General features: G+C 36.1%; 2 protein-coding genes across 2 annotated transcripts; both read left to right on the top strand.

Moving 5' to 3' along the window:
* Nucleotides 1–578: 578 nt before the first annotated feature.
* LOC145802165 (uncharacterized) lies at nt 579–13,675 on the top strand (the record flags this gene model as incomplete). The annotated part of the gene is made up of 9 exons (XM_082894832.1): nt 579–827; nt 6,615–7,211; nt 8,192–9,361; nt 9,451–9,778; nt 10,969–11,224; nt 11,316–11,532; nt 11,659–12,011; nt 12,111–12,647; nt 13,039–13,675. Coding segments are annotated over exons 1-9 (4,191 nt in total), but the record flags the coding sequence as incomplete, so codon positions are not given.
* Nucleotides 13,676–17,032: 3,357 nt separating this feature from the next.
* Nucleotides 17,033–23,073, top strand: LOC145801864 (uncharacterized). The gene is made up of 6 exons (XM_082893627.1): nt 17,033–17,587; nt 17,685–18,035; nt 18,137–18,374; nt 19,227–21,886; nt 21,983–22,134; nt 22,622–23,073. The coding sequence occupies exons 1-6, from the start codon at nt 17,039–17,041 to the stop codon at nt 22,860–22,862; spliced, it is 4,191 nt and encodes a 1,396-aa protein (XP_082749753.1). The 5' UTR covers nt 17,033–17,038; the 3' UTR covers nt 22,863–23,073.
* Nucleotides 23,074–24,027: the final 954 nt, after the last annotated feature.

The following is a 24,027-nucleotide window of genomic DNA, read 5'->3' as shown; positions in this document are numbered from 1 at the left end:
TTATAAAAACATATGAAAAGATTGATTAAAATTCTAATTATTTTGCTATTTTTTCACCATGTCTGTAACCGTTATTGGCCCTGACCCCCTTGTGAAGGAAGGAAGTAGTCCTCTGTTCTGGCGAGTAGTGTAGTGGGAAAAGAAGATGAGAAGACTTTCTTCGTCAATGGGAGAATATAATTCTTTTTCATTGGGTCTAAAAAGAACTCTGCTTTGTTCCCTTTTCTTATGCTTTCTCACTTATCATTGGATTTTGGAAACTTTATTTATATCTATAGCATACAGATCATCTTATAAATACAGAGGAAGAGAGATTTTAGCAGACAAGTGCTTGCACTGAGAGATTCCTAGGTTCTTTTCCTTTTCCTTTTCCTTTTCCTTTTCACTTCCTTCCGTCATAAGTGCTTGTACTGAGAGATTCCTAGGTTCTTTTCCTTTCTTTTTCACTTCCTTCATTCATAACTAAGAAAACCCATTTCTTTCTCATGCTATGTTAATAGCCTTTATATCTCATTGACATTGTTTTGAGGTTTTAGACACGGGTTTAAAGTGAAATGGGGCTTTGGTACATCTCTCTCTCTCTCTCTCTCTCTCACACACACACACACACACACATTGTTGTGAGGTTTTATAGAAGGGTTCAAAGTGAAATGGGGTTTTGATTTTTTGTTGTTGCAGATAAGCAATACATTACCAAGTGAAAGAAGGAGACAGAAAAGAGTGAGAAATTGATGATGAGAGGGGTTCCTTATGACTTAAGCTTCACTGATTTGATGTTTTCATGGTCTATTGTAGACATCTTCGATGAGGATCTTTACAAGAACCAGGTGTGCCTTATGCTCCATTTTTCACCATTCCACTGCACACTGACACGTTAGATACTTAAAATCACATATTTTGAAGTTCTGTTACAAATACAGTAATCGATCACAAAACATGACAAAATTTATTGATGGTATTCATGTATAAAAAATCTTATTGCCATTCTTATGGGCATATACATTATTTGTTCGATCTCGTGATTGATTTATTTGTCGTTCAACTTATTTTATTTTTTCCAAGTTTTTGGGATTAAATTATTAATGTGTAAATATAATATTATGGTGGTTGATTCTCAAAATGGAAAAAAGCAGTTAAATATGATTGTTTGCCTAACCCCACTTCTGCTTCGAGGGCTGGGCTGTTTCTGTGACAGGCCCTTCAAAAATTTCAATCCAACGCAGCAATTAGTGTACAATTATAGAAGTTAGCCTCTTATTTTTTTGGTTCATATATGGTTTGATATTTGATTTGTTGATGTATCTGCATTTATTGTGCATCTCTGGTTTATTTTATCTCTTTTGAATTGACATATTGCATCTGGTTGTAATTGATTAATCATAAATGGGAAGCATGTACGATCCAAGTTAATTTACTGGTTAGCTTTTGAAATTTTTGATTTTGAAATAAATTTTCATTAAACCTTTGTTTTTTTTTTTTTCATCAGCAAAAATTCATTAAATCATGATCACTGGATCATAAGAACAAATTTTCGTTTTTGTGGTATTGGATATAGACATGAGTATGCACAACGCACATTCCAATACATTGCATGCAAGATTATGTATTTTACAATGCTATTATTTGTTATGAATATAATTTACTAAATTCAACCCAGTGGCATGTAGTGGAAAGGAGAGTTTTTATATTTGTTTTTCTATGTAAGAGGTGCAGACAGTTTGCATGGTCATGGGACTCAAACCCAAAAGCTAGCTGAGGCGAGGGTGCTCTCATGCTCATGTAGTGCACATTGCTTTTGTACCCAGACAATATGGGATTTCGCTTCACACTCTCTCGCACACTTAGGGTGCTCACTTGGTAGCACCTACCACTTGTATTCCAAGGACATGCACCCTACCCATCTCTGGGTTTCGTGGTTTTTGATGCCATGTTACACATTCTTGGGTAAAATGCAACCCCAAAAGGTAGCTATTGCTATTGGGGTGATGGTACGCCGCATGCTTATATATTGCACATTAATTTGGTACCTAGGCAATGTGAGGCGTCACTTCATAGAAAGCCCTCCAGCTGCCAAATATAATAGCTTTGTCTTCTTATTTTATCATCAACCATTCCTTCTCTTCGCTCAAGAAGCACTCCATTAGTCTACCATAGTAGTTGCTATAGCTAAAATTTGGCAAAGAGTTGAAGTTAAGAGCTCTTCAAATTACAGAAATGTCTACAATGTCTAACCTTGTGCCAAAGCAATTGCCAAATATGTCACCTCAACTTCTTAACTGTATTCCCAGTCTTCCACCCCACCTTTCTTTGGGGGGGGGTGGAACTATTACAACAAATTTCACAACTAGAAATCAATAACCCAGAATTTCAACAAATTTCACGACAAAAACTTAACAAAAATTAACACATTTTTCTAAAATTGAACACAACATTTTAACATTAGCATTTCTCTTGATCAAAAAATAGAAAGATCACAAAATTCAAACTGACCTACTTGTGTGAATGGGTGTGTGTTTGTGATGAAGGTCATGTTAAGTTTGTGATGAAAGTTGTGTCCTCTGTGTAACGCCTTTATAGATTAGAACTATATGCATCTTTGTATTTGATTTGATAGTGTGAGAGAAATGGAGATTGGTTGTTGGCGATGGAGACAAAGATGTAAGTCGGAGATTGATTGTTGGAAAGCAAAGATAGATCGTGAGAGAGAGAGAAAGAGAGATGCAAATTGTGAGACTAGATATTTTTCTTCTACTTTTTTTTTTTTTTTTTGCTTGAATAAGGGTTGGTTTGGCAACCAACTAAAAAAGTCAAAAAGTTAAAAAGTCACTAAAAAGGTTAAAAAGCTAAAAACTATACAAAAAGTCGAAGATTCTTTTTTCGTTTTACTTTTTGCATGTTTTCTCGTAAAAATTCAAAAAATCATTCTAAACATACTAGTTTTTTTCACCTCATATTTTAGCTAAAATGTTACTAAAATAACATTTTCCCAAACTAACCCTAAGTCATAAAATAAAATAAATGAACTTATAGATTTACAAGGGGAATACCCCAAGCCTAACCAACTAAACAGAGGAGCTTGAGAAGCTGAGAAAACAAAATAAACAAGCTAACAAACTACCAAACCGAAAAACCCCAGGGCACCACAAAAGTGTTCAAGGGCCACATATGAAGACACATGGGGGCCTTGAACAACTCAACATTCTAGGGAACAATCAAAGAAGCAAATCTTGCTTCTAACATCAGAAGACAGCCAACAAGAAGAAAGAAAGCTTCCAAAGCACTACCTGCAAGGTAGGTTACACTAGAAAAAACAAAAGCTGAAGTACGAGAGCAACTTAACATGATGGGGGCCCTTGGATAGACACCAAAGCATGGACACACTATATGAAGCAACAAAGAGAGGTATACTTTTTTATTCACCCCAAAAGAGGAGGAACAGCCCAACAAAAGGCTATAAAAGCTATATAGAACTCTACAAACCAAAATGACTATAAAAACAGATAATTGGAAGTAAGAAAGGTATAATAGAGTGTCACCAATTGCGTGAGACGGGGGAAGTGTGTGTGTGTGTGTGTGTCATTGTGAAAGAGTTAGAAATGGTGAGAGGCGTTGGGTGAAATTTTTTGGGATGTGATGATGGGATCAATGGATGAGATCAATGATAGAGAGGGGATCAATGAGTGAGGGAATCCATGTGATCAATGGTAATAAACGTGGCTAGCAAAAAATGATTGTGCTTGTCATTTGCACCAGTGGTCCAATATTGCAAAATTTGACATTTTGGCACTATATCATGTCAAATTATAGTTTCAGCATTTGTCATTTTGGCAATGCCCAGTGGAATAGCTCTACCTTAACTATTTAGAGCTAAGTTAGAGCTATTCCAGACTGTTTGCCCTTGATGGTCTGGGTTCAAGTCAGATTGGTTTATTCTGAATAGTATAATTTAAAAAAGAAAAGGGCATCTTAGTGCATGAAACTACTGCTAAAGCAAGGTCTGGGGAGGAAAATATGTATGTAGTTTTAGCCCTAATTCATGAATAGTATCTTAAGGTTGAGGATAAGGATGACTGAGTTGTTGAACTTTAATCCTTGTGCTGTCAAATTAACCTATATTAATTTTTGTGTTGTCAATTTTTTTTCTAAGCAAGTGCTTGAGGATGACTGAATGCTTAAGTGATTAAGCATGCTACAAAAAATAGTTCCAAGTATCTTAGCCTTTGTTTTTAAAGTTCATAAAATTTTGGTGTTGAAGTTGTATTAGTCTAGGCATTGCATCGGATTGTGAGAGTACAATGGCCTCACACTTTTGATCGTGGCATGTAGGATTTACAAAAGAGTAATGCTAGGGATCATGAAAAAAATATCATGAAGATAATTATGAAAGATTCTCCGCCTTTGGATTATACACACAACAAAACACCACACACTAATCAACACTGATCAAAGGATGAAAAATTTTCCTGATACATTTCATGATATTTTTTTCATGATCCCTAATATTACTCTTTTACAAAATAACTAATGTAATAGCCCATGAGGGAACTTGTGAGTGACATTTTGAGTGGTAGTACATTTTATAAGTAACTTCATGTTCTGTATGGAAAGGATATATTATGTGGATAGAAATACAAGCTCACTTTGCCTGCCTACTTTCTATTAGTCGTTGCTCTACTCAGCTTGGCTGCGGTTGTCTCTAGAGGTCTATGCCCAAATAAAGAAGAAATATTTCCGAAGGGAAACAAAGACAACGAAACCAAAAGATAATCTTTATAGAACCTTGTATTCCAAGGATAAATTGAGTTTGTTTATAGAATTTAAAGTGAATTGAAAAATGCTTGAATGTTTCAATTTTCAGCATCTATATGTATATCTCACTTGCACGGGCCTTTAGTTTTTGTGGTGATTTCACTTTAGAATTGCAACTTCAGTTCCTTCTTGAGATGCTTGTAGGGGGGACTTCATTTACAAGCTCTTCGAATGTATTTCTACTTGTTTGTAAGTTTTGTTTAAATTCTAGTAAGTACATTTTAAAATCTTTTTGGTCTTCAACATTTGTATGAACTAATGAATGTTTTCTTCATTAGTTACTAGTTATATGTACATACGATTATAAATATGCATATTCAAGCCTTTCTTTAATATCAAAGTAGATTTTACTCAAATGTAATGACTTTATTTGTTATTGTGCCTTTCAAAAATTAACTACCCTATTTTATAGTTTTATGTGTTGCCGTTTGCGGCCAGTGTTGCAATCAAGAATTTTACTTAGTGGGTTCAAATTTGAACTTAATATCCTTGATTTTTTTTTTTTCTATTTCTATAAATTTAGTAGTTGTTGACATTATGTAATTATAAACCTAATTTAATATGAATTGATAAAATTATGCTATGTAATTAGAAGTTACTTTAAAATTTTAATTTCACAAAAAATGGTTACATTGTCACTGGATAAAGTAATAATAAATTGAATCTGTTTCATGGCCTCAAAATACACTAATTCAAACATATATTAAGAAAATTTATAAGTTAAGAAGCATGGACACGGATACAGATGCGGACATGAGACACCGCGGTTTCAAAAAAATAAGGACACGGAAATGGAGGGGACATGTTGGGAACACGGCAATAAAATATATTTTCATATACTTTTATTTTCTATTTAGATTAATATTACATCCACAAATAATCAATATTAACAAAAACTAACTCTAATTCTATATTTTTTTTTTAATATAAAGAAAAAGTACTTGTAAAATAACACTTGCAGTTTATATCTTTTTTATGGATGATCTATTAAGTATTTTTATATCTAAGAAAAAAATAATAAACATTCAACATTTATCAAAAGCACTAAATAAAATAGAAGAAAAGACAATTTGGCATGTCCTTAGTATGTCCCCGAAGTAGCGGCGTGCCCCCTAAAAATAAATTAATTAAATAAGGGAACACGCCATGTGGTACGCCTCATACATGTCCCCAAAGTGTCCGCATCTCCCCGAAGTGTCCGTGTATCTGACACGGATACGACACTTGTTTTGAAGTATCGATACTTCATAGTTTATAAGTTAAAGTACTCCTCCAAACTTGAAGAAAATTTGTAAGTATTTCCTAATTGGTGGAATGTCAATAAAACGTTCTTGAGTACCAAAGGAAATTAAGGGAATGTACCTAACCTGCAAAACTTTCAATCAAAAATCAAAATATAAATAATTTATTTTATAAAAATAATTAATATTATCTCTAACAAAGATAATCATGCATAGACTTTGAATGGTTAATCATATTTTAGAACAATAAATTTATAAAATAAAATAAAAAGATTTTGAACCCTTTTATTTCAGTAAAATTTTAGTTGTCAATTTTAAAAAATCTTAAAATAATGAGTTATATTCAATTATGAGTATTTTTTTTTTTTTCAAATTTTAATAGGTGTCAAGTGACCATTCTTAACTCTGTTTTATGCTCTTCCATTCTGTTGTATTATCTTGCCTTCATTATGGTTTTTACGTAGAAATATTGTTTAATTGAACTTTTTTTGCCTTTGGCGACTTAACGTTAAACTTTCATTACGTTATTTCACCTCCATTAAACTTTCATTGCTTTATTTTTAGGTGGAGAAGATTCCAGAATCATTTCAGTCAGTCAAGCATTACTTTGGTTCATTCGTTTTTCCTTTATTGGAGGAAACACGGGCAGAGTTGGCTTCAAGCATGGAGATCATTCATGAAGCACCTTTTGCTAAAGTGATCTCACTCAATGCGTGCGAGCTGTATGGAACTTTGCATTATGATATTGAGGTTGACTACTGGAGAAACAGAGGCAAGGATCCTTACAAAACCTTGCCCGGAGATGTTTTTATAGTTTCAGATGCAAAACCCGAAAGTGTATATGATTTACAACAGGGTGGAAGGACATGGACTTTTGCAACAGTCACTAATATCATAGAGGATGAGACAGAGGATGAGATTGGAGAAGGGTTGGAGGATGAGATAGAGGATGAGACAAAGGATGAGAATGGACGAGGTAATAATTCATCCACTTTTTTTAAAGTCAAAGCATTGAGAGACATTGAAGTCAAAGGTGGAATGCGGCAATCACTCTTTGTGGTTTTCTTGAGAAATATAACTACAAACAAAAGAATATGGAGTGCACTACGTAAGTTTGGAAATCGGAAGATCATCGAGAGAGTTCTTTGTGCTGATTCTAAGGTAAGAATTGTGACAAAAGATTATCATGCATGCAATTGTTTTGTTTGAGTTTCATGTCCTTGTTTTTAATTTTTAAGATGATCGTACCTTGCGTATATGATGTTAATGTTAGTAAACATTTTGCATCCTATGTTTTGTGTCTTTTCATTAAGACTCTTTTAACTGGAATGCAAACTGTTCTGGTATGAGGAATGGGGATGAAAACGAGGTTCGCCACATGCACTGAAATGTGGTACAATAAGGGTTGGAGGGTTGTATAAATATAAATCACACTACTAGACTTTACAAGACTACTAAATATAACACCAATTATATAGACATCCAATGAAATATTGTTGCAAATTAATGATGTAAAAACACAATTCTAGAAGCATTATGCCCTATTTGTTTTATATTTGATCATGCAAAAACTCTGCTCTCTCTAGATTTTTGTTCATTATTTTTTATTTTTTTCTTCCAATAGGAAACTCCTAAGAAATTATATCGGAAAAATTTTGGAATTGCTTTTATATTGTTAAATTCTTCTTTTTGAAATGAAAATGTATTGGGCTTGTTTGGTTTGTTTTTGGGAGAGTTGTTTTAGAAATTTTTTTAGTTTGTTTGGTTATATATTTTGAAAGTAGTTTTGGAGTTTGGGATGATTTGATATTTTGTTGTAATTGAGTAGATGTGTGTGAGAGAAAAAGTGATTGAGAAGGAGAGAGGAGAGAGGAGAGAGAAAAAGTGATTGATTGATTGTAAGAGAGAGAAAGTGATTTTGGAAATTTTTTGAGAAAAATCTCAAACCAAACAATTTTTTGAATTTTTTTTTCTAAAACTCATCTCTAAAACTCAAACCAAACATACCCTGTGTTTTTGAACGTGCATTTGAAAACATAAATTGTTTTTCCGTTATCACTCAGCCTAATTTAATGAATTCTATGAGTAAAATATATACTTCACTTTTGGTGGATCTTATTGACATTAACTGTGAAAAACAGGTTCAGGAGGATTGCGAACTTTGTTGTGTCCATAGTAGGTACCAATTGACTGAAAGATTTGGTACAAGTCTACTATCTATGCTGAATGAATCCCAAACAGAGGCAGTCTTGGCTGCTCTTCTTAGAATGGAATGTAATCACAAGCCTACTGCAAAACTTATATGGGGCCCACCAGGGACGGGGAAAACTAAAACTGTCAGTGTTATGCTTTTTGCTCTTTTGAGGATGAATTGCCGGACTCTTACTTGTTCTCCTACAAATGTAGCTATAAATGAAATGGCTTCGAGGGTGTTACGGTTGGTGAGGGAATCTGCAAAGGATGCTTTATTTTGTTCTTTGGGAGATATTCTCTTGTTTGGGAATAAGGATCGGCTGAAAATGGATTCTGACATTGAAGATATCTATCTGGATCATCGTGTTAAAAAACTTAAGAAATGTTTAGGACCAGTGTCTGGCTGGAGGCATTGCTTTACTTCCATGATAGATTTGCTTGAAGATTGTGTTTCTCAATACCATGTTTTTGTGGAAAATCAAAAGATCATAGAAAAAGAACACAGCAATCAAGAGGAAGTCGAAAAGGAAGAATTCAAATCATTTCTCGAGTTTGTGAGATCCAGATTTAAATCTACTGAAAAATTGCTGAGAAAATGTATGTTTATATTCTGCACTCATTTACCAAGAAGTTACATTTTGGAACATAATTTCCAGAAAATGGTAACTCTCTTTGACTTGCTTGATTATTTGAAAAGTTTGTTGTTTCAAGAGAGTGTTGTTTCTGATGAACTCGAGGATATTTTTTCACACCAATATCCAATTGAAGATTTTTCTGAATCTTTTGCAAATACACAATCTCTGATATACACAAGGAGCAAGTGTCTTTTTGTTTTAAAATCTCTTAAACATTCTTTTGAAGACCTTGGCCTGCCAAGTGTTATGATCAAAGGTTCAATTAAGGACTTCTGTTTTCGAACTGCTTCCTTAATTTTGTGCACTGCTTCTAGTTCATATAAGCTATATTCAGTGGGAATGGAACCATTGAACTTGCTGGTTATTGATGAAGCTGCACAATTGAAGGAGTCTGAATCGACAATACCCCTTCAACTTCCCGGTCTGAGACATGCCATTCTCGTTGGCGATGAGTGCCAATTACCAGCAACGGTTATTAGTAATGTAAGTTAACGCTATTGGTCTAATTACCCTACAAATTTTAATAGGCAAGGATTCATTTTTCATACATTGAACATTATGTGGATTGATAGGTTTCGAGTGAAGCTGGATTTGGAAGAAGCTTGTTCGAAAGGTTGGGTTCGTTGGGTCGTTCGAAGCACCTTCTAAACATGCAGTACAGGATGCATCCATCAATAAGTTCCTTCCCAAATTCAGAGTTCTATTTCAACCAAATCATGGATGCACCATATGTTATGAAGAAAAGTTACGAAAGACACTATCTTTCAGAGCCAATGTTTGGTCCCTATTCTTTCATAAATGTAGTTAGTGGTAAAGAAGAAGTTGATGATGTTGGGCGTAGCTGGAGAAATTGGGTAGAGGTTGCTGTTGTTGTGAAGATAGTGCAGAAATTATACAAAGGTATGTCAAGTGGGATTTAATTGCACCTGTATTTTGACTTTGTTGTTTTGATATGTACTATACTTTATAGAAAGGTTTACTGTATGTGTCTTATTTTTTTGGTAAATTACAAATACACCCTTTGAGATTTACTTAAAATATGAATTGCTCCCTAGGGTTTAAAAAATTACAAATACCTCCCTGTCAGAATTTTTTATTTAAAAGAATAAATTGAAAAAATGAAATTTCTAACTGTTCACCTATACAATAATAAAAGTATCTGAATTATTAATTGAAATAAAATTTTAACATTATTAAAAACTATTAATTAACTTGATGATTTATTAATAAAATGACCTATTTGTTATGAAATTAGAAACCATAGGGAGCATAATATCATTTCTAAAACTACAGGGGTAATTTGTAATTTAAGCAAACCTCAGGGGGTGTGTTTGTAATTTATCCTATTTTTTATGAGCATTATTGTATACATCTCATGATTATATGTGGTTTTTGAAATTAGAATTTTTACTTTTGAAACCATTATTTCATAGTACTGCAGCACCAAAGGATACTACTTACAATCCTTTTTATTGTTGTCAAGACCCATATAATCAATCAAAAGACAACTGGAGGTGTATAGAGATCTTTGGTTTTCTTGGTCCTTGAATTTGTTGGCATTCCCTTGATGCCTTTTTGAATTTTTTTTTTTCTACTCTTTTCTTTTTTCTGCTTATCTAAAAGAAAAAGTAATTTGATATGCATTCTGCGTTGTTTTCATTGTTCTTTTTTCAAGAACTCTAGGCAGTTTTCAGAAAAATTTAATGCCTTTTTGAAATAAAATTTTCTTTCTACTTATCAAAAAGAAAAAGTATTTTGATATGTTTTCGTTTTTCTATTTTCAATAACACAAGGCAGTTTTCAGAAACATTACCAAACAGTACTGAAGCACTTTTATCAAATGTTGTATTCGCACCATTTTCCTTCACTCTTTTGCAGAGGGCGATAACTCAACAGACGGTAAACGCAGAGGAAAAAAAAAGAACAAGAAAACAAAGGTAGCATGAAGAAACGAAAATAAAACACTGAAAACATCACCATTGGAGAAATTAAAAGCTTGTGTTGAATTATTAAAATTGTAGAACTTCTTATGTTCACATCCTAAATGATTTGCTTTGTTTTTCTTTTTTATTGGTTGATGTTGTGTACAGCATGGGAAGGCTACAAAAAGAAGCTTAGCATTGGTGTGATATCTCCCTACGCTGCTCAAGTTGTGGCTATCAAAGACAAAATTGAACAAAAATATGACAACCTTGAGGGATTCACAGTGAAGGTGAAGTCAGTTGATGGGTTTCAAGGTGGAGAGGCAGATGTCATAATAATTTCTACTGTAAGATCAAATAAAGGTGGATTTGTTGGCTTCATGTCCAGTTTTCAGAGAACTAATGTTGCATTGACAAGAGCTCGGTATTGATTCAAACAGACTCCCTCTTCAGTTCACTTCTTAATTTTTTTGCTTTAAGATGTTGAATATTCATGTCCTTTGATTCCTTTCCAGGCACTGTCTTTGGATTTTGGGAAATGAAAAGACACTAGCTAGTAGTGAATCAGTTTGGGAAGCGATAGTCCGTGATGCTAGGCTTCGCCAATGTTTCTTTGATGCTCATTTAGATAAAGATTTGGCCAAAGCAATAATAGATGTCAAGAAAGAGCTTCATCAAATGGATGATTTGTTCAATACGGATAGTATACTTTTCAGAAGTGCAAGATGGAAGGTGTTTAACTTCTTGTGATTAAATGATGTTATTATCCTTCTATCTATCTCTAAAATCATAGAACTTTTAATCTTTACAATGCACGTAATTGGATTTGACATTTTTTTTCCCATTGGTTCACCCCAGGTTTATATCAGCGATGACTTCAGAAAATCATTTGGAAAACTTATTTCAGTCCGTATTAAAAAGTCAGTTATGAACCTATTACTGAAGCTTTCAAGTGGTTGGCGACCTAAAAAGAAGAATGTGAACTCAGTTTGTGAGAGCTCTGCACAGATCTTGAAACAATTCAAGGTTGAAGGGCTCTATGTTGTTTGCACCATTGACATTGTAAAGGATTCGATTTACAAACAAGTTTTGAAGGTTAGGGATATATTGCCTTTGGAAGAAATCCCAAAATTGGCTAAACGCCTTGATGGCATGTTTGCTATGTACACCGATGATTATATCGATCACTGTAAGCAGAAATGCTTCGAAGGGTATGTTTGTTTTTTTACTAAATGTGAACATAATGAAATATATTATATATTTGAATTTCAAAGGCTAATTAACTTTATTGATTGGTTTTTTGTGTTCAGGTATTTGGAAGTTCCAAAGAGTTGGGTGAGATCTTCTGACATTGTCCAGTTCAAGCGTCTTGACAACCATGTACATGGCAATGAGTCAAGTGGCGGTACTATTGACGATAGGAGTTATGTTGAGAATTCAAAGGTAAGTGAGAGCCTGTTGTTGATGAAATTCTACTCCTTATCGTCTGGTGTGGTGAGCCACTTACTTTCTGACCGCGATGGTAAAGAATTGGACCTACCTTTTGAAGTAACAGACCAGGAATCAGAGATTATCTTGTTCCCTAGAAGCACATTTATACTTGGACGGTCAGGAACAGGTAAAACCACAGTTTTGACAAGGAAATTGTTCCAGAAGGAGCAACACCACCATATTGCTTCAAAAGGAATTTATGCAGATGAGGCCAGTACTAGTACAGATGTGAGCGAGAGGAACAATGTTGATGACTGCGTTGTAGAGATTAAGGATAGTGTCTTGCGCCAACTTTTTGTGACAGTCAGTCCGAAACTGTGTTATGCTATCAAACAACATGTTTCTGGCCTGAAAAGGTGTGTTAGATGCTCAATTATGGGGTTGTTGCAACCTGTTCCTTTTTTGTATTTTGTTTTTACTGTGTGCAAATTAGTGATCAGCAAACTAAAGTGAATACTCTTTGGTTTTAGATGACTGAGTGTGCAACAGGTCCTATAAAAGTCCTCAGAAGTTTTTATACTATACAAATAAATTAACAGTCATACAATGGATGGAGGTTATGTTATCAAATTGGTTTCCTATAGTTTGTATGATTGATCTCTAAATTAATGCATTAATTGGTCTGTCTTGATCTCTGTTAATTGTTATTGTTGACCTAAGGTGACATTTACTCTTTCTGAGTTAACTGCCTAAGGGTAGTACTTTTGTTTCCCTCTCTCTTAACTATTAGCCTTATTTTATGTATAGGTTTGCTGATGGTGGGAATTTTTCTGGAGAAAACAGTTCAACCGATATGGATGATACAGCACAATTTATGGATATCCCAGATTCTTTTCTTGACATTGCTTCTAACAAATACCCTCTTGTCATCACATTTCATAAGTTCTTAATGATGCTCGATGGAACATTGGGCAATTCATACTTCGAAAGGTTCCTTGGTGGAAGCAGACTTTCTCATTGTAGAACTAGTGGTTCAAGATCAGTTGCTTTGGAAACTTTCTTAAGAACAAAGGAGGTTAACTATGAGAGGTTCTGTTCATTGTACTGGCCACATTTCAATTCTACGCTAACAAAGAAGCTCGATCCTTCCAAAGTGTTTACTGAGATAATATCTCATATAAAAGGTGGATTGGGAGTGGGTGAGGCTCGTGAAGGTAGACTTAGTCAAGAGGATTATGTCCACCTGTCTGAGGGTCGGGTATCTACTTTGAGTAAGCAGAAGAGGGAGAAAATTTATGATATCTTTCTAGGTTATGAGAAAACAAAGATGAAAAAGGGTGAATATGATTTAGCTGATTTAGTGAATGATCTTCATTATCGACTAAGAAATGTAATACTTGAGGGTGACAAAATGGATTTTGTGTATATTGATGAAGTGCAAGATCTGTTAGAAATATTGATAGAGAGAGAAAGAGAATAAATTGTATTATTGATGGATATCTTGATGTATTACAAGATTGATTAATTACAATTCCTATACAATCTATATATAGAAGAAAATGTGGTAGTAGGTGTAGTGGAGGTGATAGTGGGTTAGGTGAAGTGGAGTGTGTGGTGAAGTGGAGTGTGTAGTGGAGTAGGTGTAGTGGAGGTGATAGTGGGTTAGGTGAAGTGGAGTGTGTGGTGAAGTGGAGGTAGGTGAAGTGGAGTGTGTAGTGGAGTAGGTGAAGGTAAAGATGGGAAATTCTAACAGCCCCCCGCAAACTCAAGGAGGAGAGAAACTAACCAACTTGAGTTTGGAGAGAGTAACAAAACAAGAAAATACATAAAAATAAAAAAGGATAGGAGACACTGTATGGTCGTGTCAGACCGATGTAGAAGACAGTTTATGGGGTCATGTCGGACCGTTGTAGAAGACAGTTTATGGGGTCATGTCGGACCGTTGTAGAAGACAGTTTATGGGGTCATGTCGGACCGTTGTAGAAGACAGTTTATGGGGTCATGTCGGACCGTTGTAGAAATTAACCGGAAACAATGTCGGGACAGTTTACAGAGTCTTGTCGGACCCTTGTAGAAACTAACCGGAATCTATGTCGGGACAGTTTACAGAGTCTTGTCGGACCCTTGTAGAAACTAACCGGAATCTATGTCGGGACAGTTTACAGAGTCTTGTCGGACCCTTAAAGGAGCTAACCGGAATCAATGTCGGGACAGTTTACAGAGTCTTGTCGGACCCTTAAAAAGTCGCACCCTCAAAAGGTGTGCCCAATCTTTCAAAAAGCGTGCCATCAAAAGGCGTGCCCAATCCATAAAAAGGCGTGCCATCAAAAGGCGTGCCCAATTCATCAAAAGGTGTGCCGGACATGATGGCGAGGCACGTGGGCGCCTTGGCTTGCGTGCCCGTTTGTCGGCTGGTGGCAAGAGGCGCGCGATGCGCGTGGCTGCCTTGGCTATTTAACCAAGACGAAGGCTGAGGCTGAGGCAGAAGCTGAGACAGAAAAACTGAGAGAAACCTCTGAAAAATTCTTCCTCTGCTGAGAGAGAAACTCTGTAATACGCTGTATTCTGAGAGAGATTTCTGAGAGAGACACTGTAACCAACCCTGCTCTGAAAAACTCAGCAACTCATAACATGGCCTCTTCTTCCCGTCCAGCTAACCAGAACATGGCCTCCTCTTCCCGTGGGCTGCTTACGCTCTTTCCAGAACTGAATGAGTCCACAAGAGAAATAACTGGTGTGGTGGCCAGTGAACCTCAACCAAACACCTCTGGTTTTGCTCCGTTGAACTTTCCGATGCGGTCGGTGGAGCAAAAAATGGCGGTGCAAACTGATATTGAGGCCAATCAGTATACTCTGAAGTCATGCGTGGAAACCATGACTGCGGTCACAAATTTGTCGCACCGGCTGCAGAGCAGGACAAATGAGGTGCAACAGTTAAACTCCCAGCTGGCTCTGCTCCAATGCATGTATAAGGATGCGCGAGCAGAGATAAGTGTGCTTAAGGCGGAAAATAAGGAGCTGGAGCGGAAGGCCACCGTGATGTTCCGATTTGGAGGGCCAACATATGCTGCAGTGGAGGAGCAGGGAGTAGTGATCATGCCCAGTGGAGTGGGAAACACGGAGGCAGTACCGTCAAGGGCCGCCCAGGACGGAGGCAAGAAGAAGAGACCGGCTGCAGAGTAGAGAAGAAAAAAATCCGCCAGTGGATGTGGTTGTTTTGTTTGTTTGTTTGTTTGTTTGTTTGTTTTTTTTTTTTTTTTTTTTTTTTTTTTTTTTTTGTGTAACAATGTGATCGGGGTTGATCCCTGAGATGAATAAAATATGGGTGTTGTGCAAACTCGAATGGTAGGTGTGGTAATGCAGAAAAATCAACAGAAAAATTGTTGCTCCTTAAGTTGCTTGGCCACATCTTTAGCAGAAGATCCAGAAACCTCAATCCAAGTTTTTTGAGAACAGTGCACAGGCTGACAGCATGAACTCTAAATAGAAGAGAGCATGAAAGGGATTGGCTGCCATGTCTGCCAAGTTTGATGGTGCAGTGACATAGTAAGCAAGACCACCAACTGGGATAGACTGGCCTGAGGAACAAACATCAATGACTGGAATATGAACAATAGGGTCACACATTAGAGGTGTGAATGGTAGGATCTGGGGTGAACTTGATCTAGATAGTGGCAACCTGACCAGTGGCTCAGGCAGCAAAGTAGGAAAATCCAGAGGGGGGAGATCAGACACATTAAGAGGTGATATTGGTGTCAACACACTAGAAGACCTTGTAGCTGGTAGTAAAGAAGAAAGTGGAGGTAAAGATAGTGATTCAGTGAATGACATAGGCAGTTGTGGAGGTTTTACTGTGTATTGAAAAATTGATGCCATAGGAGGGCACCAACAATAATAGGGAGAAAAAAGGGATGAGCCCATTGAAGGTTCTTGAGATCCTGGGCATAAAAAGGGTGGTGTACCAGACTTGCCAAGTGATTCCAACAAATTTGGAGAGAATAAGCCCATTCCAGTAGCTTCTGGATGTTTATCCTTTCCAGAAAGATTTGAACCAGATGCATCCATGGGGCTTACTGGTGAAGAAGCAACAGACAGGTTATCAACAACTGAAAATTGGATGTCCCCACGTCTCCTCAGCTTTTCTCGGGTAACACTTTTCAAGGAAGTTGAGTTTCTGAGAAGGTAGCAGATTATGTTGCTGAAAATCTGGGAAAGAACATTGTGAAAGCACTTGAATTTGTCAGAGACGAAGAAGATCAGTTAGAAGCAGCCATACATAGCGGCTATTTGGACACTGATAAGGAATTTCTTAGTCAGGGAGTAAATGGAGGAGCATGTGCAGCAAGTGTACTGTTTAGAGATGGAAATCTATATGTAGCGAAAATACTGTTTAGAGATGGAATAGGTAGAGGTCCGGCGGGCGGCCAAGGCGAGGCTGCCGCCCGCCGGTGAAGCAAAATGAGTAGGTTGTTAACCTTGCTCTGATACCATGTTAGAAATATTGATAGAGAGAGAAAGAGAATAAATTGTATTATTGATGGATATCTTGATGTATTACAAGATTGATTAATTACAATTCCTATACAATCTATATATAGAAGAAAATGTGGTAGTAGGTGTAGTGGAGGTGATAGTGGGTTAGGTGAAGTGGAGTGTGTGGTGAAGTGGAGTGTGTAGTGGAGTAGGTGTAGTGGAGGTGATAGTGGGTTAGGTGAAGTGGAGTGTGTGGTGAAGTGGAGGTAGGTGAAGTGGAGTGTGTAGTGGAGTAGGTGAAGGTAAAGATGGGAAATTCTAACAAGATCTTACAATGAGACAAATTTCTCTTTTCAAGTATATTTGCCGAAATGTGGACGAGGGCTTTGTTTTTGCGGGTGACACAGCGCAGACTATTGCAAGGGGAATTGATTTTAGATTCGAAGATATACGATCTCTATTCTACAATGAGTTCGTGATGGAATCAAGAGGCCGTGCATTTGTTGGAACAAAGGAGAAAGGATATCTATCAAACATTTTCGGCCTTTACCAGAACTTCCGTACCCATGATGGTGTGCTTAGATTAGCACAAAGTGTCATTAACCTTCTTTACCGTTACTTTCGTCATTCTATTGATGTTTTGGAACCCGAGACAAGTCTTATATACGGTGAAGCTCCGATTCTTATTGAGTCTGGAAATGATGAAAATGCAATTGTAACTATTTTTGGAAAGAGTGGAAATGTCAGTGGGGACATAGTTGGCTTTGGCGCCGAGCAGGTCATATTAGTACGAGATGATTGTGCCAGCAAGGAAATATCTGACTATGTTGGAAAGCAGGCACTTGTTTTGACTATTGTGGAATGTAAGGGTCTAGAGTTTCAGGTGACTATTAGTTTTTATTTATATTTTATTTATTTGTCTGTTCTTTTTATATGTCTTTCATATTTTACTTATTTGATTCATTTCTTATCATTTATAGGATGTGTTATTGTACAACTTTTTCGGCTCGTCACCTCTAAAAAATCAATGGAGAGTAATATATGAATTTATGGAAGAACAAGGAATGCTTGATGGTACTTGCAGGTCCTATCCAAAATTTGATGAGGAAAGACATAATGTCTTGTGTTCTGAACTGAAGCAACTATATGTGGCAATTACTCGTACGAGGCAAAGGTTGTGGATTTGTGAGAATACTGAGGAGCTCTCGAAGCCTATGTTTGACTATTGGAAGAAGAAGTGCCTTGTCCAAGTAAGGAAATTGGACGATTCACTTGCACAGGCAATGCAAGTTGCAAGTAGCCCAGAAGAGTGGAAGAAACGGGGTATCAAGGTCTGCTTGATTGCTCCATATTTTAATTTTAGCACACTATTTTTCTTTTTAAAATCATATCATGATTTTTCTTACACGTGTATTGTTTTTGTGTTCTTTAGCTCTATCATGAGAATAACTATGAGAGGGCAACGATGTGCTTTGAAAGGGCTGGAGACACGATGTGGGGAAAAAGGGCCAAGGCTTCTGGCCTTAAAGCAAATGCAGATCGTATGTGTGGTTCAAATCCTGAAGGGGCTTGCACGGTTCTTAGGGAAGCTGCTGAGTTATTTGATTCTATAGGTATGGCTAAGTCAGCTGCTGAATGTTTTTGTGACTCGGGGGAATATGAAAGAGCAGGTATTGTTTTCTGTTCATTTGTTTTTCAATTAATTTTTTTGTTAATTTGAAAATATTGTTTGCAATATAGTTCATGCAACTTAACACTATTTAGTGGCTTATGATTTTTAGATTTCATAAGATGGTACTTCCCTTGAAAAATACAGACAAATCGTGACTTTTAACTAATCAGATAATTTGACCTATACTATACTAGTACACGTTGGGATAATGGGTAGATTCCTTTCAGAGGAGAATCACAAATGCATAACCGTTTCCGTCATGAAATGCATACCCTAAATTATTGTTTTTGATAAGTAGCTAACTGATGAATTTTTTATCTTAAAATTATTTTAGGGTTTAGGGTTACCTTTTTTACCAATATGAATTTTTTTTGATTATGTTATACACAACAAGATCATTGGACAGAATGTTTGAATGATAGCTTCTTCTTTCTTTCTTTTTTTTATAGTAATTTTCCTTTTTTTCTCTGTTTGTGTGCACTTGCAAATTAATATATTTTGTTTGGCATGAGGAGATATTTTTACATGGCCAAATATGGAGGCAAATGTGGAGTGTGAATATCATTTCCCAATAATTTAATGTTGCTGAAAAACTAAGATAAACCTTGAGGTTCTCTTGCTTGCCAAATTTCTAGGTCATTACTATGCTCCAAAACAAGAGCACTCAAATTTCATTTCGTGTTTTTCCTTTGTAAGGTTGGAGCATTATTTGCCTGCTCTAGTTTGTCTTCATCATGTTTTGTCATTCTAGTTGTATTTTCCAAGTCTCCAACATTTAATTTTGAAGTTTAAATGCACTTTTGGGTTAACAAAGTTTTGACATCTAGGTTGTAATTTTCTAACTTGGCAGGAAGAATTTATTTGGAAAAGTGTGGGGAAACTGAGCTGAACAAAGCAGGGGAATGTTTCTCTCTGGCAGGTAGTTATAAACTTGCAGCTAAAGTGTATGCCTGTGGAAAATATTTTTCAGAGTGCTTGTCTGTTTGCACCAAAGGAAAGCTTTTCGACATGGGTTTACAATACATTCAAGGCTGGAAACAAGATGCCCATAGAGACAATGGTATGATGGTCAAAAGAAGTGAAGAAATCAACAAAATTGAACAACAGTTTCTTGAGAGTTGCGCACTTAATTACTATGAACTGAAAGATAATAGATCCATGATGAAATTTGTGAGAGCTTTTCACTCGATGGATTCAGTTCGCAACTTCTTGAAGTCTTTGGATTGCCTCGATGAGCTTTTAGTGATGGAAGAAGAATCGGGAAATTTTTTGGAGGCTGCAAAGGTTGCAGAGCTAAGGGGAGATGTTCTACGCAAGGCTGATCTGATTGGGAAGGCTGGACATTTTAAAGAGGCATCGAAGCTTATTTTAAGGTACGTTTTCTCCAATTCTCTGTGGGCATCTGGAAGCAGAGGTTGGCCACTAAAGTGCTTTTTGCAAAAGGAGGAGATTTTAGCTAAAGCCAAGTCGTTTGCAAAGAAAGATTCAGACATCTTCTATGAGTTTGTTTGCACCGAGGCTAACATTTTATCAACTGAACAATCTAACTTGTTCCAGTTGAGTCAGTATTTGAACGCTTCCCGTGGTAATAAAAGCCTCAGAGGTGAAATCTTATCCATAAGAAAAATTCTGGATATTCATCTGCAGCCAAGTACCTCGAAGTATGATTGGGAATATGACTTAGTAGTGGATTTGATGAAGCATTCACAAGAAAGCATTTCACATAACCAGGTGTCTGTTGTAACGCTGATTTGCTTTTGGAATCTTTGGAAAGAGAAGATTGAGTATATCTTCAAGTACCTAGCTTGTCTTGAAACTCATGATGCTGATGAATATTATAGCTATGGAGACTTCTGTTTGAATTACTTTGGTGTGCGGAAGAGACAGTTGAAAAATGGTAATACCAGTATCCATTTTCTCAATGCTGATGCTGATTGGGTGAGGGAAATTGATGACAGATTTCTTCACAGAAATGGAAAGTTGGTTTCTGCTGATGCACGCCATTTTGTTTCCGCCGCTCAGACTCATTGGCGCTCAGAATTGCTTTCTGTTGGTATGAAGGTGTTGGAAACTCTCAAGGCACTTCATAAGCTTGCAACTTCAAATTCAATGTCTGTTTTTTGCCAAAGCATGCCTCTCGTTTATATCTTTGAGTTAACAAACTCTTTTTTGGGGTCCAAGTATGTTTCATACAAGTACCATGAAACTCAAACTTTGCAAAGTTTTCTCAACCTATCTACTGCATACTTAGAGAATGTGTTTACTTTAGATTGGCGGGAATCATTAACAGAGAGTATGATTTCTCTAAGAGGGAGTGAGCTTTCCCGGAACGTTCTTGAGGAGGTTATTCTTGAAAACATCAAGGGTGACCTAACCTATGGCCAAATTGGGAGGATTTTGATGATATGGCTTGGTTCAGGAAAGCCAACTGATGAACTATACAACAAGATTGCAAAAAGTTTTGAAAAGAATTCACCTTGGGGTGGATTCATTAAGGAGCTAAGTGGAAACATAAATTCAGAAATTGTGCAGGAATCTGCATCAGGCAATTCCTGTGAGGCTCCAAGAGCGGTGTATTCTGTATACAAGTTCTACAAAGCTTTGAAAGATACTTATTATAATGCCAACTGGAGACAAGCTGACTATATATCGCCTAGTTGTTTCTTGTATCTTATAGAGCGACTTTTGATATTTGCATCTGGCTTTCAAGGATTCCTTCTCACCACAAAATCTTCGTTTGTTGAATGGCTTATTTGCGAGCAATCAAATGCCATCAGAACTGCTAATTTAGTAACTGACAATCGATTTTCTATGAGCTGCATTTATGATTTTGTGGCTACCATAATCAAGGATTTCTTGTACAAGCAGCAAGATACAGCAGAGTGGATTAAAAAATCTCATATCAATTTCAATCATTACTATCCACTGCTGTTGTTGAGATTGATGGTTACATTGTGCTTGCTTTGTGTGAACTGTGGAACTGGAAAGTATCTAGATTTACTTGTTGATTTGATGGGGAGGAGTGATATTACTAAGGGGCTACCGCCGGAATTCTATGATGTCCTTAGGAGGAGGAATCATGTGAAAATAGATGTAAATGTACTAGCAGAAGCGTGCAAGAAGATTGGGAATCCTCTTGTTATAGCGAGCTTGGGAGAAAATTGTTCGAAATTTTCATGTCCTGATGCCATTTTTGTGGACATGAGACTTTCCCGGAGAAGAGAGGACATCATGAGATTGTTGTTTCCTATTAACAGCAAAGCTCCTCGAGGTCAAACTGCAGCGGTTGAAGTGGATAGAGCTAATCACAATCAGGGGGAGACATCTAAGGCTCCACCTTCAAACTTAGCTGCCATGGCAGATCTCAAGATGAACAGTCAGAATATAAATGAAGGCGACGTGCAAATGTACTTTGGACTCTTTGTGCAAATATCTGATGCTTTAATGTCGGTGGACAACGCAGGAGATGGAAACGTTACAAAATTTGTGTCTAGTGCCTCAAAGTTAAAGGTAAATGCCAAATTGATTGACATTATTGAATGTTAAAAGGATTTGGATCTAAATTTGATTTTTTTATTTTTTATTTTCCTTGTATATCTTTTTTAGGTGGAGGTAGAGAATGGTATAAACTTTGTATCTGCTGCTTTGTTTAAAGCCTTTGAGAAGAAGACTTGGGGTGATGAGGATGGAAACCTTCTTGTTGAAGCAAACTGCATGCTTGATGAATTGAAGCAGCTGTCTTCTGCACTGGATATGAGGTGGGTTTAAATGTAACTTTTCATTTTTTAAAGCCCTCCTAGATTTACTTCTATTCATAAATATTTATCAATTTATTTATTTGGTATTTATGGATAAATATTTGCATGTGGTTTGTTTATAGTTGCATTTGAAATGGGCATAATTTGCTTCACTCTAATGTGAATTATGCCATTCATTTCCCCATAGTTTTTTATTCTAGCGGGACATGATCGTTCTATTAATTCATTTTGACATTGTAACTCTGCATCGTACGATAAGATTTTATTCTTGTAATATTGTCCTTTTTTAGTGACTTGTTGAAGTTACTGCAATAAAATTTACATTTTGGTGCATCATGCTTTACATAGACTTTCTAATCATATCGTGTCTTGTATTTTTTTTAAAATCAATCATGCCATGTGATCATGCTTGTGTTACATAGATTGTAACTATTTTCATGTTATGGTATGCACAACTGTCAGATTTTTTTTATTATTAATCTTTCAGTGAAAGGGAGCTAGAGGAAAACATTTCAACAATTGTGCAACTTTTGAAAAGGCTGCACTTGAGAAGGCCGAGGCTGGAAACATTCTTGAACCGGCTGTTCGTTCTTAACAATACAAATGCTGATGAAAAGGAAGCCGATCATAGCAAAAAGGAGGAAAATGGCAAGTCAATGAAGGGTGCCCTTGCTTCTTTCAGTATCGCAACATGGCAGTATTTAAGAAAGAAAAAAGCTCGGGGTTGAAGGAAGCCAAACCACTGTTCTATTTGACTTTAAGCATTTCTTGTGTTCTTGTCTTGTGTATACTAGTGTTCAAACCATCATAACCAGCATTTGGTCAAAACAACAAGTCCTAAATAATCATGTCTCTGATCTGAACAACGAACAAAATGTCTTTAACATTTGGATTGATTGAGTACGTGATATGCCATGTTATAAGCCGGTGCCTTGTGCATATAGTACGATCTTCTAATGTACTAAAGCCACTACTGGACCATCACATACGCATAAAATGTGTTCATTAACCTTTGTACAGGGAAAAACCACAAGTGAGAGCACAATAACTATTACAGCTAATGTCCATCATTGTCCAAACATTAACATGAATTCCAATTACTCTTGTAATCATATAAATAAAATATGACATACATGTACATGGATTGTCCAAACATTAACATGAATTCCGATAAGATAGCTATTAATATCTGATCAACGTGATTTTTTACAGGCATATAGTACTTGACAAGTTTTACACATTGAACTGTTCGGATTATCGAAACGGAATCCGTAGTGAACCTCTACGGGCCCAACAACAGCCTCCCGTCCAACTGGAGGGAAGTCCAGCCCTTTTTATATTTATAATTACTTTCTTATTGATTGATAATAAAATAAGAAAACTCTTTATAATTGAATCTAAAAAGCAAATATATGTTACTGATCATAATAGATTATAATTAACAATAGTTCTAAGCAAGACATTTAACCCAGTGATTGTGTAACAATTTTTATAGTGTAAGATCTCAAATTCAACTCTTATAATTATTTGTGAGAAAATCGAATGTTATAATAGATTACGCTATCATAATAGCCAAAAATCATATATCATAATAAATTTTCACTCAAATCTTGATTCAAACTTAAATTTGAATAAAATGTCTCTAAAATTTCCTTTACTCAAATTTATATTAAATTGAATTTTATTTAAATTTTGAGTTAAATCAAGGTAGATCCATTGTCATTACTCAAATTTTATTGGGATAATTATTGAAAAGTCCAAACTAAGGAGGGTATAAGGTATTAGGTTTAGTGGATATTTTTTATTAGTGAGAAATTTACCATTTGTGAAATAATTTGATGAGAAGTCCCTTTCTTGGTTTTGGATGACATTTTGTTTATAATTTTACCCATT

The sequence above is a fragment of the Camellia sinensis genome, chromosome 11 (genome assembly GCF_055761805.1).
Source record: "Camellia sinensis isolate YWXY chromosome 11, ASM5576180v1, whole genome shotgun sequence".
Lineage (NCBI taxonomy): Eukaryota > Viridiplantae > Streptophyta > Magnoliopsida > Ericales > Theaceae > Camellia > Camellia sinensis.
The sequence above is the reverse complement of the archived record's forward strand: the minus strand, read 5'-3'. Positions and strand labels throughout refer to the sequence as shown.